This window comes from Neophocaena asiaeorientalis, unplaced genomic scaffold (genome assembly GCF_003031525.2).
Source record: "Neophocaena asiaeorientalis asiaeorientalis breed wild unplaced genomic scaffold, Neophocaena_asiaeorientalis_V1.1 scaffold268, whole genome shotgun sequence".
NCBI classification, from domain to species: domain Eukaryota; kingdom Metazoa; phylum Chordata; class Mammalia; order Artiodactyla; family Phocoenidae; genus Neophocaena; species Neophocaena asiaeorientalis.
This window is the reverse complement of record NW_020173979.1, coordinates 2,708,568-2,724,137: the sequence shown is the minus strand read 5'-3', so window position 1 is coordinate 2,724,137 and position 15,570 is coordinate 2,708,568. Positions and strand designations below refer to the sequence as shown.

Below are 15,570 nucleotides of genomic sequence, written 5' to 3'. Positions count from 1 at the left end.
GGGGAGGGAGGCTTTTTATGTTATCCTGGGGAAGGTATTAAATGGAAAAAGCAACCAAGTAAATGGCTACTTCTTCCTAGTTTTGGCTCTGGGGACACTTGAGGGAGACATGATGGGAAGATACATAGGTGGACACTTGAATCCAATACCAAGAGCTCAGCTCCAGCACCTATGTTTTTTTGTTTGTTTTTTTATGATTGATCACACTTCTCTACCATCCTTGCAACCCAGCCATCTTGTGGGACTGAGGGGCCACCAAAGAGTATGGGATCAGATGCCAGCACACATTCTGGAGGACCCTGTTCTCCCCTATTTCGGTGATGGGAGAGGGATCAGTGGGGCTGCCCAAGAAATAAAGCATCAAGTTTTCAATAGAAAGGCCATAATTTATTCTGTTGTATAAAAAAGTCATCCTTACGTAACAAAATGTCTTCTTAGAAGAAGAAATATATTATTTCAGGTCATAAATAATCAGCAAACATACAACTGTTGGCAACTTCAAAACAAAACAAAACAAAACCAACACTGGTGCTTTCCATCAGTGCTGAAAACAAACCTGCTTAGGCTATATTTACAGGATATTACAGTACTCACAACAGAAAATTGAGGTATTTGGTTCTTCTAGGAGTAGACACTGACATTTGTGAAGGTGGACCACCTACACAAAAATAAATAAAATAAGGTATATTCTCATATGTATATGTGTCGTCGGGAATGGTAATACTGGTAGGTATGTCAAGCATGAAAGTGTCTTCAGAAAACAGGGACAAGCAAAAAGAAATCGACTCACACACTGAGTCCTCTCTCTTCTGCCCCATTTTGTCATAGGGACTTTATGTACCCACTGTACGTTGGTCCCGAAACCTGCCGAGTTCAGCAAACGTCTTGGTGCTAAGTCATCGCTACGACCACTCAGGAACCCAGTGGAACTCGGGTGAAATTAAATAAATAAGGACCAGCCCTCACAAGCTCCCTTCCCTGGAGTTACTGCATTTCTCCTTTCAGGAAGGAGCCTGGAGTCCTGCTGGGTTGTGAGGATCACCTCCTGTGGCCTTTCAGCAGCTGGGAGAAGTTGTAATGGGGCTCTGAAGGTAGCTCAATGCACTGTTCGTGGGGTGGACGGGGATGGAGACCGGGAAGTTGAAGACGGTGGTGGTGGAAGTGCCGCAGTCGAGCACAGCCATGGCGGGACTCCCCGCCTCTGCCGAGCAGTGCGGGGCCAGGACCTGGGACTCGAACTGCAGCAGCTGGCCCATGAAGCTGAAGTTGGGGGAGATGATGCTCCGCCTCTGCTTCACAAACTCAAAGGCCTCGTCCAGCTTGACTCGGTTAGTCCTCATGAGGTAAGCGAGGCAGATGGTGGCTGACCGGGAAATGCCCGCCTGGCAGTGGACAAACACCCTCCCACCAGCGTTCTTGATGGAATCTGGAAAACAAAGTGCAGTTGGTTACTTGAGAGCCCAGGAGAACAGCCCCGACCCCAGGAATAGGCTGTCTAAGAAATGTCATGTGTGTCCTGTCCGGAGATGGTCAATATCGTCTCATGCCATCACACGGACGCTGTTTGCAGAGGCAGTGTGGAAAAGAACAGCAGGGCATTTAAACCCAGACCAGGCATCACCACTAAGCAGATTGCTATCGCACAAATCAACATTCTGAGATTCAGGGTGCTCATCTATAAAACGGGACACTGAATCTATATTTCTCAGAGATGCTACCCACACCAGACTGACATTAACGTCTAGAGGAAAGCTTAAAAGTATGTCACTCAGGTTCTTGCCATAGAGTTTAAGCTCAGTGACTAAAACGGAAGGAGTGAGCCAGAAGTCTCAGGCATCTGTTCCATTTACCTATGAAGTCAATTGCCTCGTTGAACCAGGAGCTGATGTCCGCCTTGTGGCTGTCCTCCACAGGGATGCTCTTGTACTGGTAGTGACCCTCAAAATGGTTGGGACAGTTGGCTGAGACGTTGATCAAGGCAGTGATGCCCAAGGCATCCAGCATATCCTTGCGAGAAGCATGATAGGCACTGCCCAGGTACAAAAAAGGCAGGATCTCCACTGGGCCACCCTGAAATCCAGAAATATCCAACACTTGTCAAGCTTTATTCAATGTCAATGCTGGTGCCCACACCCACAAAAACTCCCTGCCGGAAAAGTCAGTTTCAACACTGGGTGAACTCTGTAGCACTGCTGTTAGAGTATAAATAAATAGGGGACTAAACCCATTTGCCTAGGCAGGGCCAACAAGTTCATTTCTGTAGTGCCAACAATTAGAGACCCAGCTCCATCATACCACTTAACCATGGGATAAATAATATCCCGTGTCCCCTGTTATAAATAAAGCTGCATGTCGCTTTCTATATTCTCACTAGCACTGCTCTTCCACCTTTGCCAGCTGTTCCTTCTCCCCTCGGGCACGGCTCCCCCCTACTAACCTGGTCGTAGAGTGGGGTGCTGCAGGAACTGCACCCGGATTCGGCGCTGTCGGGGACGCTAGTACTCAGGGGAAGGCTGAGCCCCATGGGGGTCGACTGTTTGCTGCACAGCTCCGGGCAGGAAGCAGAAAAAGCTTCATATCCTCCTGGGAATAAAAAGAGACATTTTTTTTCTGTTAGTACCGCCGAGACAGGGCACCTTCATACAACTCCCCCATCCACTAGGGCTGTAAGTTTATCCCGGAGAGGCCCAGGCGAGTCTTTTGTTCCTAGTGCCAAACAAAGTCAACAAGTTCCCACAATGCGACTCAGGCGTCCAAGCGCTCCAGGTGGGGCAGCCCCCCAGGAGCTGAGGGCCAGGGGTCCCCGGGCAAGGCGGCAGGGGGCGTGCGGCCCGCCCCTGAGCACCCCCGACGGCGTACCTTTGAGCAAGAAGATTTGCGCACCGCGCGCCTCGCGGCAGAGCGCTCCGGCGGCCAGAGCCAGGGTGCCGTCGCGCTTGGCGCAGTCCAGGGCGGCGCTACGCTCGTCCAGCAGCACCACGGCTTGGTAGGCGCCGGCCAGCAGGCGGCCGCGCAGCTCGGCGTTGGGCACGATGTGCTCCAGGCCCATGGCGCCCTTGGCCCGGCGCCGCACAATGGTGCTGAAGCGCACGTTGACCGAGCCGACGATGTGGCCGGCGTTGAAAGCGAAGAAGGAACGACAGTCCAACAGCAAGCACTGCGCCGCGCGCTCCCGCAGCAGCGTCCGCAGGCCTCCGGCGTCCAGGGAGCCCACTTCCATGACCATGGCCGGCCCCAGCGCCCCCAGCGTGCAAGTCCTCCTGTGCTCTTTGTCCTGGGAAGCCAAAAGTAGAGCGACGGCTTTCGAGGAAAAGCCCGACCCCGGTTTTCTTTGCGCCAAACCCCAAACTGCCTTTGGACTGAGCGAGGGGTCGTCGTGCGGGACTCTAGACCGCCTCGGTTTCCTTGCTGCTCTCCCGACTGCTCCTCCGGCCCGCCTAGCCCCTACAGCCCCGACGTCCTTCACAGCGAGCCTGACCCGGGTGAGCGCGTTTATATGTGGCCTCTCGGCAGGCAGGCGAGGCGGGGCGGGGAGGGGCGGGTCTCGCGCGCTCAGGGGGAGGGGGTTTGTTTGTTTGAATAGCGATCACGTGACCGGTGCGGTGACGTCACCCGCCCTGCCGGGCTTGGCGCCGGAGGAGCCAAAGGCAAAGACGTCATCGGCCTCCGAGTGGGGTCCGCTGGCTGCGCTCTGGCTCCGGCTCAGGCCCCCGCCAGGCCATCCGGCCTGCGCCTGGCGCATCCCCGGGGACCTGGCCCGCGCCGCTCTCCGGGCCCAGCGGGAAGGGGAGGGGACGGGCACTCTGCCAGGCGAGGACTGACCTCCCGGGTGCGAACGGCGGGGAGATCCGGCCGTTTGCCACCGGCCTCCGCCTCCCCTCCCTCTCCACCGTGCCGCTTCCCAGCGCCCCCTCCGCCGCCCACCGGAGCGGAAAGGGGTTTCCTTTGTTTTTGCATACACGTGGGCCTCTTTCGCCCATCGCCTCGTCCCCAGTTGGCGAGGAAGCAGGTTCCCAAGGAGAAGCGATTTACTTGCCCAGTATCACACTGCTGGGGGTGGGGCAACAGCGAGGCGCCTGAAATGAGGGCTGAAGACAAATCCATCCCAGAACTACCGGGCTGAGTTGGGGTGGAGGTGTTCGGGGAAATACTCTCCTGTTCCCCAGACTTCCCTGTTCCTTAAAATGTACATTTAACGAGTAAAACGCCTTCCAATCGAATACCAAGCGGAAGAATCTCATTCCTAGTCGTGTAGTCCCTAGACGATTGTGAGCCAATGGAGCGCAAGTCAGGGGCCTGAACTCAGGGTGAGGGGTCGCAAGGCGCGGTTGTGGATTGCGGGGTTCGGGGTTTAGGGAGGCGACCCCCATCGCGGCTCGACAGCGCCCCACCAGGGGCCGCCAGACACGTTTCTGGCCACATTTGCTTAAGACTGAGCGGCTCCATCTCTTTATGCCCCAAATATGTACTGATTGAGCGCCTACTAAGCGCTGGGCTCGGAGTCTGCAAAGGGGAACAGGGGCCGGGCGCAGCCCCCACGCTCTGCTTCTCACCATCAATATGGGCCGAACTCGAAATCCAATCCTACAGTGCTTTAAGAGGATTTCCAGGACCTGGACAAAGGTTTGGGAAAACCCCACGCGGTCACCCTCGTCCTGGGCTCTAGTGACGCCCCCCTGGGCGGCGGAGCCCCTCTGCAGCAGCACCAACAGTGCTAGGTACACAAACATAAATACTGCACCACCGTGCTGGGGTGCCGAATCAGGAACATTCTGTAGTTTCTTAGCCTCTCCTCCGGGGGAGGGGGGCGTTTCACTGCCACCCTGGGTGGTTGGTCTGTGGATTGTATCACCAGAGGCAACTTCTGCATTTGCCTCGCTTAGCTTCGGTGTTCTCACATGCTCAAACTTTCTGCCTAAATTCTAGAAAAGTAAAAGGCTAAGTGCTTTTTTCTTGTAAAGGGCGTTTTCTACCTTCAGATGAACATTGGCTGAGGGCAGCAAAGAGGTCCTCAGATAATGGCAACGCCCTCCCTGTATCTTTTTTAAGAAAGAAAAAACTTCTTTGTTTATACTACTTATTCATCTGAGGAACTCAACATATTTTATGCGTTGAATCATAAAATGTTACAGCTGCTGACTTTTCACAGCATGTGAACTTGATCCAAGTTTTGTTTTTTTTTACCAAGAGCGGTTTTTAATACCTACACATTTTTTAAAAAGAAAACTTTTTTATACAAATATTACAGTGTTAAGTGACACAGTCTGGCCCTAAAGTCAGGTGTCTGCTGAGCTCTGCGGGGTTTTCCTCTCTATCCCTATTTGGAAAGAGCAGAGCTTGAACCCCACGCTGTCATTTTGTTGCTGGGTGATCCCAGGTGAATCTTGTCCCCCACTGAGCCTCTAAGCTCGCATCTGTACAATGGGTTTACAACTGTCCACTTTGTGGATGGTTTGAGGCCCAAGTTAGAGATGATGGATGTAAGGAACCCAGGCCCTACCCATCCCTTCTTGTTATGATTCACTAAGTTTCTTGTTTTTTCCCTTCCTAGCAGAGCAGTGCTTATATCATGCCACTGTGTGTTTCAGCATCTGGCATCAGAACCTGGGGAGAAGTCCACCACAAGATGCAGGTAGGTGTGGTTAGTACAGAGGTCCAGTTCAGGCTAAGGTCCCTCCTTGAGGCCAATCAGCACACAGTGGCACAGGTCAGAGGGGCTGGTGGTAAAGATGTAGCCACCCAGGCCCCCAGTCCAGGAAGTAGAGATGCTACTTCTGGCTGGAGATGGAGCCAAAGAGAGGCCCAGCATAATCTGGTCTGTGGTGACTGCAGAAGCAGCAAGGGGCTGGAATTGTGGTCCTGATGGGCAGAAGGGCACAAAAGAGCATCAGGGGATTTTTTTCTCTGGGGAGAGAACCTGGCCTTTCCGACCTGGGCTCTTCCTGATTTTAGATGTACTTAGAAATAAACCTGGAGGCAGGGCGGGGCAGTGGGACCGCCTGGCCTGGACTCCCCACCCTTAATGTGTGGCCTTGAGTAAGTCCGTTTCCCTCCTGAGCCCCCAGTCCCTCCTTCCTGTGATGGAGATAAAAACATGTACTCCTAGGGGCTGTGGGAAGACTCAGTGTAGCCGGGGTTGATATTACCCTACAATCTCTGTCTGAATCCTGCCCTCAAAGTCGACTTTGGAAAGAGTGGCATGCCCCAGATGACAGGCAGAAAGTGGCCCCAGCTCACTGTCTGCTCTGTGACCTTGGGAAAGTGGCTTAACATTCCTGAGCCCCCATTTCCCCATTTGTAAACTGGAAATACTATCCATCGAGGGCCTGGTGCCAGTCACATCTGGAGGTGGTGCTCTCGGGAGAGGGAGTTGGCTCCCACCGTTCCTGTCCTCTTCCAGAATCCACAGCCCTTTTACTGTCCCCCTAGTGCCATAAGGCAGGCAGTTCCTGCCTTTGCTCAGTATGCTTCCTAACGCCCTCTGTCCCACCAAATCCAAAGCCACCACTAGGCTCCACCCCTCCATCTGGCCCCGCCCCCACTGCTCTCACCGACTCTTCTGTTGTGATTTAGGCAAACCCCTGGACACGTGTTTCTCATCCTTTCCCACCCCGACACCTTTGCTCACACTGCTCCCCCTCCCCCTGCCAGGATGCTATCTCCTCTGGGCTCCAAGTCCCAAAGTGGCATCCCCAGGAAGCCTTCTTTGGTTTCTCCAACTTCTGCACCTGGGCCCCAGAGGACTTTGTCCAAGTTTTCTGATTATGTAAACATCTCTCAGATCCTTATCTTACCCTCCCTGAGTTGCTTAAGGGTAGGAGGTGTGTTTCTCTCATCCGTCACCTCCCCACCCTACTATCTTAGATACAGTGCCTGGCACATGGTAGGTCCACAATTTCTGGTATCCCTGCTGCCTTTCCAAAGTCACTCCGTTTTGGGGATTTGGGGCAGCCACGGGCACAGGGACTTAGCAGCCAGTTGGCCCATCCTAAGGGGCTGGCAAGAGGTGACTTCACCCTCCACACCCAGACAGTTAGGACAGAACCAGCTTCTGTTGCACAATCCTTACAAACAGATCTCACGGTCAGGGAAGGCCCGTGGCAGTGCATCATCTCAGCCAGCTCCCTCATTCGGGAGACAAGGACCCAGAGTGGTTAGGTAACCTATCCAGAGTCACAGTGTCCAGAACATTCTAAATCTAGTCAGCATTGTGTGGACTCTGTGTACAGACCCTTAAGTGTTTATCTCTGGAGGGTGGGGTTACTTTCATTTTCTTTCTTACAATTCTGTATGATTTGAATTTTTCAACACAAATGTGGAACATTTGTAATCAGGAGAAAAAGCTAAAAATGTCGAAAGGCAACCGTATTTAGGGTAAACCATATTTACCATATTTAGGGTGACTTGTTAAAAGCAAGTTACAGAGTTAGACTGCCTGGGTTAGAATCCCGGCCTGACCACTCACCAGCTGTGTGTCCTTGGACAAGTTACTTTACCTCTCTGAGGCTCAGTTGTCTCATGTATAAAGTGAAGATAATAATAACGTCTATCTTGTAGGGCTATTGTAAAGATCATAGGAGACAGGGATCAGCAAACTACAGCCCATGAGCCAAGTCTAGCCTACTCCTTCTTTTTGTACAATTCACAAGCTAAGAATGGTTTTTATATTTTAAATGGTTGGGAGGAAAATCAAGAGAAAAAGAATATTTTTGTAACGCGTGACAGTCGTATGAAATTCAAACTTCAGAGTCCGTAAATAAAGTTTTATTAAAAATCAGCCATACACATTGATACTATTCTCTGTGGCTGCTTTCACATTACAACGGGAGGTTAGTAGCTATGACACTGTCTGGCTCACAAAGCCTAAAATATTTACCTCTGTCCCTTTACAGGAAAAGTTTGCCAACCCCCGATATGAGATCATGGATGAAAAGCACTTTAGAACAATTCCTGGCACAGGGTAAGTGTTTAGTGAATTTTGTTCTTATTAGTATACGGATGTTTATAAAATCTTCTTTCCCTAGGATGTGTTCAAAAGCAGTAATTGCTTTTATATTTCGTTGAGCCTAAGGCACATTTCTCATATTTTAACGTTCCTCAAAGTGGAATATAACTTACAGTCGGAGGCATAGCATACTTAATTGACATAGTTAATTGCCAACATTTCTCTTTCTTTATGGTATATACATTAAATGGGGGTGGGGGGGGAGTTGGGTCTCAGAATAGCTGACCTCTTAGATCCAGGAGAATACAGTAGAGTAATTAAAACACTACAACAAGCAGTCTAGCAGGGGGACAGACTTGTCAATAGACAAGTACGACCCAGGTGCTAAGCGCCAGGGTAGACATCGGAAAGGCCGGAAAAGGGCCCTCTCCCAACTGGGAGTGAATTATGAGGGAAAGATGCCCAGAGGAGGGGATGTCTCCTTAGAGACAAAGACTGTGGTAGAATAGAAATGTCGGGACGAAACACCTCTGAGAGATGGGTCTCAGTTATCTACCACTTGGCCCCTGAGAGTCTCCGTTTTCTGCCATATAAAATGGGGGCAATAATAACCCCAAGAGACCAGCTCTCAGATTCGCTGTGGGACCAGATGAAGCTCCAGCAGCCTGTGTGAACAGGCCCCATGGCTGACCATTTCTGTTTGTCCCACTAGCTTGGGAGCAGGGAAATGGTTCCTTGCCGTTCTTGGCCCCCAGAACAAACCTCAAAGCAGGTTTGTTGGATAAACACATGCAGATGAACCCAGGAGCCCAAGAGAGGGACCAGGAAGTAACAGGGCCTCTGTGACTCAGACAGGCCTGTCCCTGAACCAAGGGCACCGCCTGCCAACATGGCCCCAAGCCCCGCCCCAGGCACCAGGGGAACTGACGCCACGGTGAGAAGTGACAAATCTCTGTTGTTAGTTAATTTTTTTGAGACGGAATATGAATTGAGACATAATTTCCTTTTCACTATTAGAAAACACTAATTAATGTTGAAGGGAGCAAATGAGGTCATAGTTTGTCTATTCCAAACTGTCCCCTGAAGGAAGGAGAAGAAAGTTACCGGTGGTGTGTTCAGAATCCTAGTTGAAGACTCAGAAATTGTGCCTACCAATTTTGCCTTTGTGGGTAAGTTATTTTGGGGCAGTTTTTATTAATAATTGCCAATCTCTACTGAGCGCTTGCTGTAAGCCCTAGCCCTTTGCCAAGTGCATTACATACATTTCCTCCTAGACTGTGACACTAGCCCTATGAGGCAGGTACCATTAACCACCCACAAAGGAAGAGATGAGGGAACCGAGGTCCAGAGAAGTTAACTAACTTGTCCAAAGGCACATACAAGTAAGCGGAGCAGCTGGGGGCCTGGTGCTTCCTCTCTTGCTTTCTAAGTCCTTCGTCCTTATCTCTCCACAGCACACAGAGGGCGTATCATGAGGGTGGCGCGTTGCGGCATTTCACTGTCTGTTTCATGGGCTGATGACTTTTAGGGGGCTGCTTCTAGATGCCAAAGGAAGGAGACAAGGAAATAGGCCTCAGACTCGGGCTTTCTGCCTGGCCCTCCCTGACTCACTGAGCCATACTGCACAAATGATTCATTCACTGACCTCGACCTCAGTGGGTTTGGCCACCCACTGAGAGTGAAGTCACACCTCCAGCTTTCCAAAGCATTCATTGGTTCACTCACCCGCTTCAGGCAGGCAAGAAACAGGCCTGGCTGGCCTTGCTTGGGGTCAGGAAAACACACAAATGCTTCTCGATGTCCTGAAGTCATGGCTGGACAGCTCAATTCCAGCCTAAGAGATCCTCCGAGGGGCCTGAAGTGGATTACTAGGGTTGTCGAAACAAAGTACCCCAAGCTGAGCGACTTAACATGACAGAAATTGCTTGTCTCGTGGTTCTGGAAGCCAGAAGTGCAAGACCAAGGTATTGACAAGGTTAGTTCCTTCTGAGGGCTGTGAGGGAGTATGTGTCCCAGGCCTCTCTCTTAGCTTCTGGTGGCTGGCTGGTAATCTTTGATGTTCCTTGACTTGTAGAGGCATCACGCCAATCTCTGCCTTCATCTTCATCAGTCACATCAGATTAGGTCCCACCCTAATGATCTCATGTTAACTTGATTACCTCTGTAAAGGCCCTATTTCCAAATAAGTTCACATTCTGAGGTACTTGGGGTTAGGACTTAAGCATACCTCTCAGGGGGAACATAATTCAACCCCAAAACAGGGCCCCAAAGATAGCCCCCTAATAATAACATGTTCAATACCATAAAGATGTCCATTTTGACCCAGGTAAATATATCCATTTTAAATGATCCTAATGAAAATACTGAGAGTAGATTGGGGTGTTTTTTGTTTGTTTTTTGTTTTTATTTTTCCTGGAGTTAAACAAGTTGATTCTGAAGTTGATATGAAATAATTATCAAGAATGGCCAGGAAAACTTAAGAAGAAAGGCAGTGGGATGGGGATAAGTCCTACCAGATATTAAAACATATCATAGGGGCTTCCCTGGTGGCACAGTGGTTGAGAATCTGCCTGCTAATGCAGGGGACACGGGTTCGAGCCCTGGTCTGGGAGGATCCCACATGCCGCGGAGCAACTAGGCCCGTGAGCCACAACTACTGAGCCTGCGCGTCTGGAGCCTGTGCTCCACAACAAGAGAGGCCGCGATCGTGAGAGGCCCGCGCACCGCGATGAAGAGTGGCCCCCGCTTGCCACAACTAGAGAAAGCCCTCGCACAGAAACGAAGATCCAACACAGCAAAAATAAATAAAATAAATTAATAAACTCCTACCCCCAACATCTTCTAAAAAAAAAAAAAAACATATCATAAAGCCCCAGCATTAAAATAGTGTAGTTAGGAACATGACTAGCCAGACCAAACAATGGAACAGAATAGAAAGTCCAGAAAGTTGCCCAAGTACATATGGAAATTTGATGTATGATGAAAGTGGCATCTCAAATCACTGGATATGATGGACTTTTTAATAAGTGATCTTGGGACAATTGGACAGCCATTTGGAAAAAAGATAAAAGGGGACCCATACCTCACACCAAACACTTGAATAAATACCCAATGAGCCAGAGATTCAGATTTTTTAAAGTGAAACCTTAAAACCTGTAGAAGAAAACATGAGGGGATTCCTTTATAACTCAGGAATGAGAAAAGCCTTTCAATGTAGGACTTGATAAATTCAGCTACATAAAAATTAAAGCTAAATTAAAAAAAAGCTTTTTATGGCAAAAAAAAAAACCTGCACAAGCAAAAATTAAAAAAAAAAAGACAAATGGGAGACAATATTTGCAACATAGAGACAAAGGCTAATTTCACCAATATTTAAGGAGTATTTAAAAACAGATAAGAAAAAAATTAAAATATGATTTTAAAATGGACAAAAGTGGGAATTCCCTGGCGGTACAGTGGTTAGCACTCCACGCTTCCACCGCAGGGGACATGGGTTCGATCCCTGGTTGGGGAACTAAGATCCTGCATTCTATGTGGTGTGGCCAAAAATAAAATAAAATAAAATGGACACAAGCCATGAGCAGATAGTTCCAGAAAAAGAGATGCGGAAGGACCCTGAGCATGTGAGAAGATGCTCATTTGTAATCATAATAAGAGACAAGAAAATTCTAATTACACTGAGAGACCCTCATCCTTCAGTTTGGCAAAAATGAGCATGTGAGAAGATGCTCATTTGTAATCATAATAAGAGACAAGAAAATTCTAATTACACTGAGAGACCCTCATCCTTCAGTTTGGCAAAAATGAGCATGTGAGAAGATGCTCATTTGTAATCATAATAAGAGACAAGAAAATTCTAATTACACTGAGAGACCCTCATCCTTCAGTTTGGCAAAAATCCAAAAATTTGATGGTACCGTCTGCTGAGAAGTGAAATTTGAATATGAATTGGACATTAGGTGATATTATAGACGTATTCACTTTTTGGTGGTTACTTAGGAGAACGTCTCCTTCTTAAGAGATGCGCGCTGAAGTATTTAGTGGTAAAAGGTCATGATGTTAGCAACTTCCTTGAAATGTTCAGAAGAAAATAAAAACAGCAGTAAATAAATTAAATATGGCACAACATGAACAATTGTTGAGTCTATGTGGTGGGTACAAGGGTGTCCATGGATGGCATTCTTCTTTCAACCTTTCCGCATGCCTGAAATTTTTCATAATAAAATGTGAGGTCCAGTCACATGGCCTCAAGGTGAACTCTGGGTGAAGTGGAAGCTGTCAGCGAAAGCAGCTAGCTCGGCTGAGACAGTAATAATTATTAACATGATCCAGCACTTACTGTGGGCACCGGGCACTATTTCAACAGCCAACTCATTAATCTTTACTGTCCTCGTTTACAGACGAGGAAACTGAGGCATCAGCAATCTGCAAAATCCACAGAGATCTGTACCCTCCCAGCTCTGCCGATTGATTTTAATCTGTGCCAGTGCCTGAGGATTGCTAATAGGCTTTGAAGAAGCAGCCTTAAATCGAACTGTTATTAAATTGGACTAAGTTCTTTTACTCAAGCAAAAGGGTTCAGCCAAAGGGTTAGCAGGGATCTTTCTGATGCATCTTATAAACATGAGCCATTTATAAGGGCTAATGTTCTGTTCTCTAATTTAGACTGAATACCTTCAGGCTCACTTAAGGAGAGAGAATGAGGAGATTATAATAAAGCAATTGTGCATTCAATCTAATGACTCACCTAGCAGCCCGTCAATGGTAAGTTAGGGTATTCTTTAAATCAAGGTATGTTAATAAAAGAGAACTTACAATTGAAGCGAAGTTGAATGACTTTCAAAGTGTATTTAACGGTGTAGAGTGCTTGCATCAATGAAAAATTAAAATGGTTCATGATTTAAAGGAAAATAGAGCAGCCCCACCCCAGTGCCTGTGTTCAAATCCCAGCTCTGCCAGTAACCTCAAAGGACGATGCCGGGGGCAAGTCACACATCCTCCCTTGACCCCAATTTCCTCATCTCCAAAGTGGAGATGACTAGCGCCCTCCTCCAAAGCTCTTGCGAGGGTTAAGTGATTTGGATGTGCTGTCTGGAGGGCCATGCACGGTTTGAGACAAGAAAAATTTGTGCTTTGGCAGAGCCACCCTGAGAGCCTGCGCTGATGGCTTGGTCCATGGGGCTCCACCTCCCTCAAGAGTCTAACTCACTTCTTTTTAAGGAGCGTCCACTCTGTGCCAAGCGTGGGCAGGACACTGGGGACGAGCAGATGAGGGACACATCGTCCCAGACTGGGAGGGAGAGGAACACATCAATCATCTCGCCACTCAAGGAGACAAGAACAAGGGCAGAGGGTGACAGCCAGCACAGGTGTGGGACACCAGAGGGGATCGTGGGGAATGGACAGTATTTTTTAAAGGATAATATCTTCTTGGGGGTGCACAAAAATGGGAATGTACTTAATGCCACTGAACTCTACACTTACCAATGCTTAAGATGGTAAATTTTATGTTACGTGTATTTTACTAAGAATATACATATATTGTATATGAATATATAATATATGTTTTAATGGGTAATATCTTCTTGGAGCCTGCAGCCCGGAGGATGTATTCTTTTTTTTTTTTAACATCTTTACTGGAGTATAATTGCTTTACAATAGTGTGTTAGTTTCTGCTTTATAACAAAATGAATCAACTATACATGTATATAGCTGATGGAGTTATATCTCCTCCCTCTTGCGTCTCCCTCCCACCCTCCCTATCCCACCCCTCTAGGTGGTCACAGAGCACCGAGCTGATCTCCCTGTGCTATGCGGCTGCTTCCCACTAGCTATCTATTTTACATTTGGTAGTGTATATATGTCCATGCCACTCTCTCACTTCGTCCCAGCTTACCCTTCCCCTCCCTGTATCCTCAAGTCCATTCTTTAGTAGGTCTGTGTCTTTATTCTCGTCTTGCCCCTAGGTTGTTCATGACCTTTTTTTTTTTCCTTAGATTCCATATATATGTGTTAGCATACAGTATTCGTTTTCCTCTTTCTGACTTACTTCACTCTGTATGACAGACTCTAGGTCCATCTACCTCATTACAAATAATTCAATTTCGTTTCTTTTTATGGCTGAGTAATATTCCATTGTATATATGTACCACATCTTCTTTATCCATTCATCTGTCGATGGACACTTAGGTTGCTTCCATGTCCTGGCTATTGTAAATAGAGCTGCAATGAACATCGTGGTACATGACTGTTTTTGAATTATGGTTTTCTCAGGGTATATGCCCAGTAGTGGGATTGCTGGGTCATATGGTAGTGCTATTTTTAGTTTTTTAAGGAACTTCCATACTGTTCTCCATAGTGGCTGTACGGAGAATGTATTCTTACACTGGGTGTACAGAGGAAGAAATGGAGACCCAGAGTAGGGGAGCAAACCTCCCACCCAGGGTGAGGGGGCTTCCTTAGGCCTATTTGATGGAGGTGGAAACCCACCCAGGGCTTGACTCTCAGGCCTTAAGTTCATTCTGCTGCAAAGACACAGAGCAGGACAGGGACCCAGGATTGTCTGACATCCAGCTGGGGGCTCTTTCCACTGCAGCCTCCACCCACCTATGCTCAGACTGGGCTCAGGGTTCACCCCCGCACACACACACACGCCTAACCCCAGTCCTAGTTCTGGGACAAGCTCCAGATAAGGGAGGGGGTGTAAAGAGATCCCGTTCCTTAACCCCATGCAAATAGGGAATGTATTTTCCTGGTTCCCAGGGGCAGAGTGGAGTCTCCAAAGGCAGGATCACCTCTAGTGGGTTGGCAGCTGGGGGAGTCACTGGGAGCCTGCCTCTGTCCTCCCCATCTCCTGAGCGCCAGCATTTTCTATTCAGATGAAATGAAATGCAAACAAGCTTCAGGTAGATCCCTTGTAGAGGCTGGGCCCTGTCTGGGTGTGGCTGGGCTGTTTAGGCAGGCATGGGTGTATATGAGCCTCCCCGGGAACCCCCACCTACTGCCTCCTGAATGTCTTCCCATCTGCATGGAGACCCTTCCCCTCCCAGCCAGGAGGGGTGGGGCAGGGGCCTGAGTGTCCCAGAGGACGCCCCTCCTAGACCCTCCTTCATCCAACCCTGGCTAAGCACCAGCTCAGGCCCTCCTTCCAGCCATATTATTTGTCCTTGGAACTCTCAGAACCATCTTGAGAAGGGAGAGGTATAAAGTCTGAGATGGTCAGTGCTGTGGAGAAATACAAAGCAGGAAAAAGGGTTAGAGGTGTGGGGTGTGAGGAGGGGTTCAATTTAAGTAGGGTGTTCCAAGAAGGCCTTGGCAAGAAGTTGACATTTGAGTAAAGACCTAAGTAGGTGAGGGAGTGAGCCATGGAACAGCTGGGGGAAGAACAATACAGGCAGACACCCCCAAACAGGAACAAGCCTCACGGGAACAAGAAACAGGCAAGAGGCACCCAGACTGTAAAGGAAGAAGTACACTGTCTTCATTCTCAGATGACATGATTCTATATGGAGGAAATCCTAAGGAATGTAAAAGAGCATACGATGAGAACTAATAAACAAGTACAAGGTCACAGGATACAAGATCGATATACAGAAGTCAAGTTTATTTCTACATAGCAAGCAACG

The 15,570-nt window shown here is 48.5% G+C and overlaps 1 protein-coding gene across 1 annotated transcript; it reads right to left on the bottom strand.

Annotated features, from left to right (window-relative positions):
• Positions 1-365: 365 nt before the first annotated feature.
• DUSP1 (dual specificity phosphatase 1) lies at positions 366-3,490 on the bottom strand. The gene is made up of 4 exons (XM_024753415.1): positions 2,860-3,490; positions 2,438-2,583; positions 1,851-2,070; positions 366-1,426 (listed from the first exon to the last, which is right to left on the bottom strand). The coding sequence occupies exons 1-4, from the start codon at positions 3,224-3,226 to the stop codon at positions 1,056-1,058; spliced, it is 1,104 nt and encodes a 367-aa protein (XP_024609183.1). The 5' UTR covers positions 3,227-3,490; the 3' UTR covers positions 366-1,055.
• Between the last annotated feature and the right edge of the window lie 12,080 nt (positions 3,491-15,570).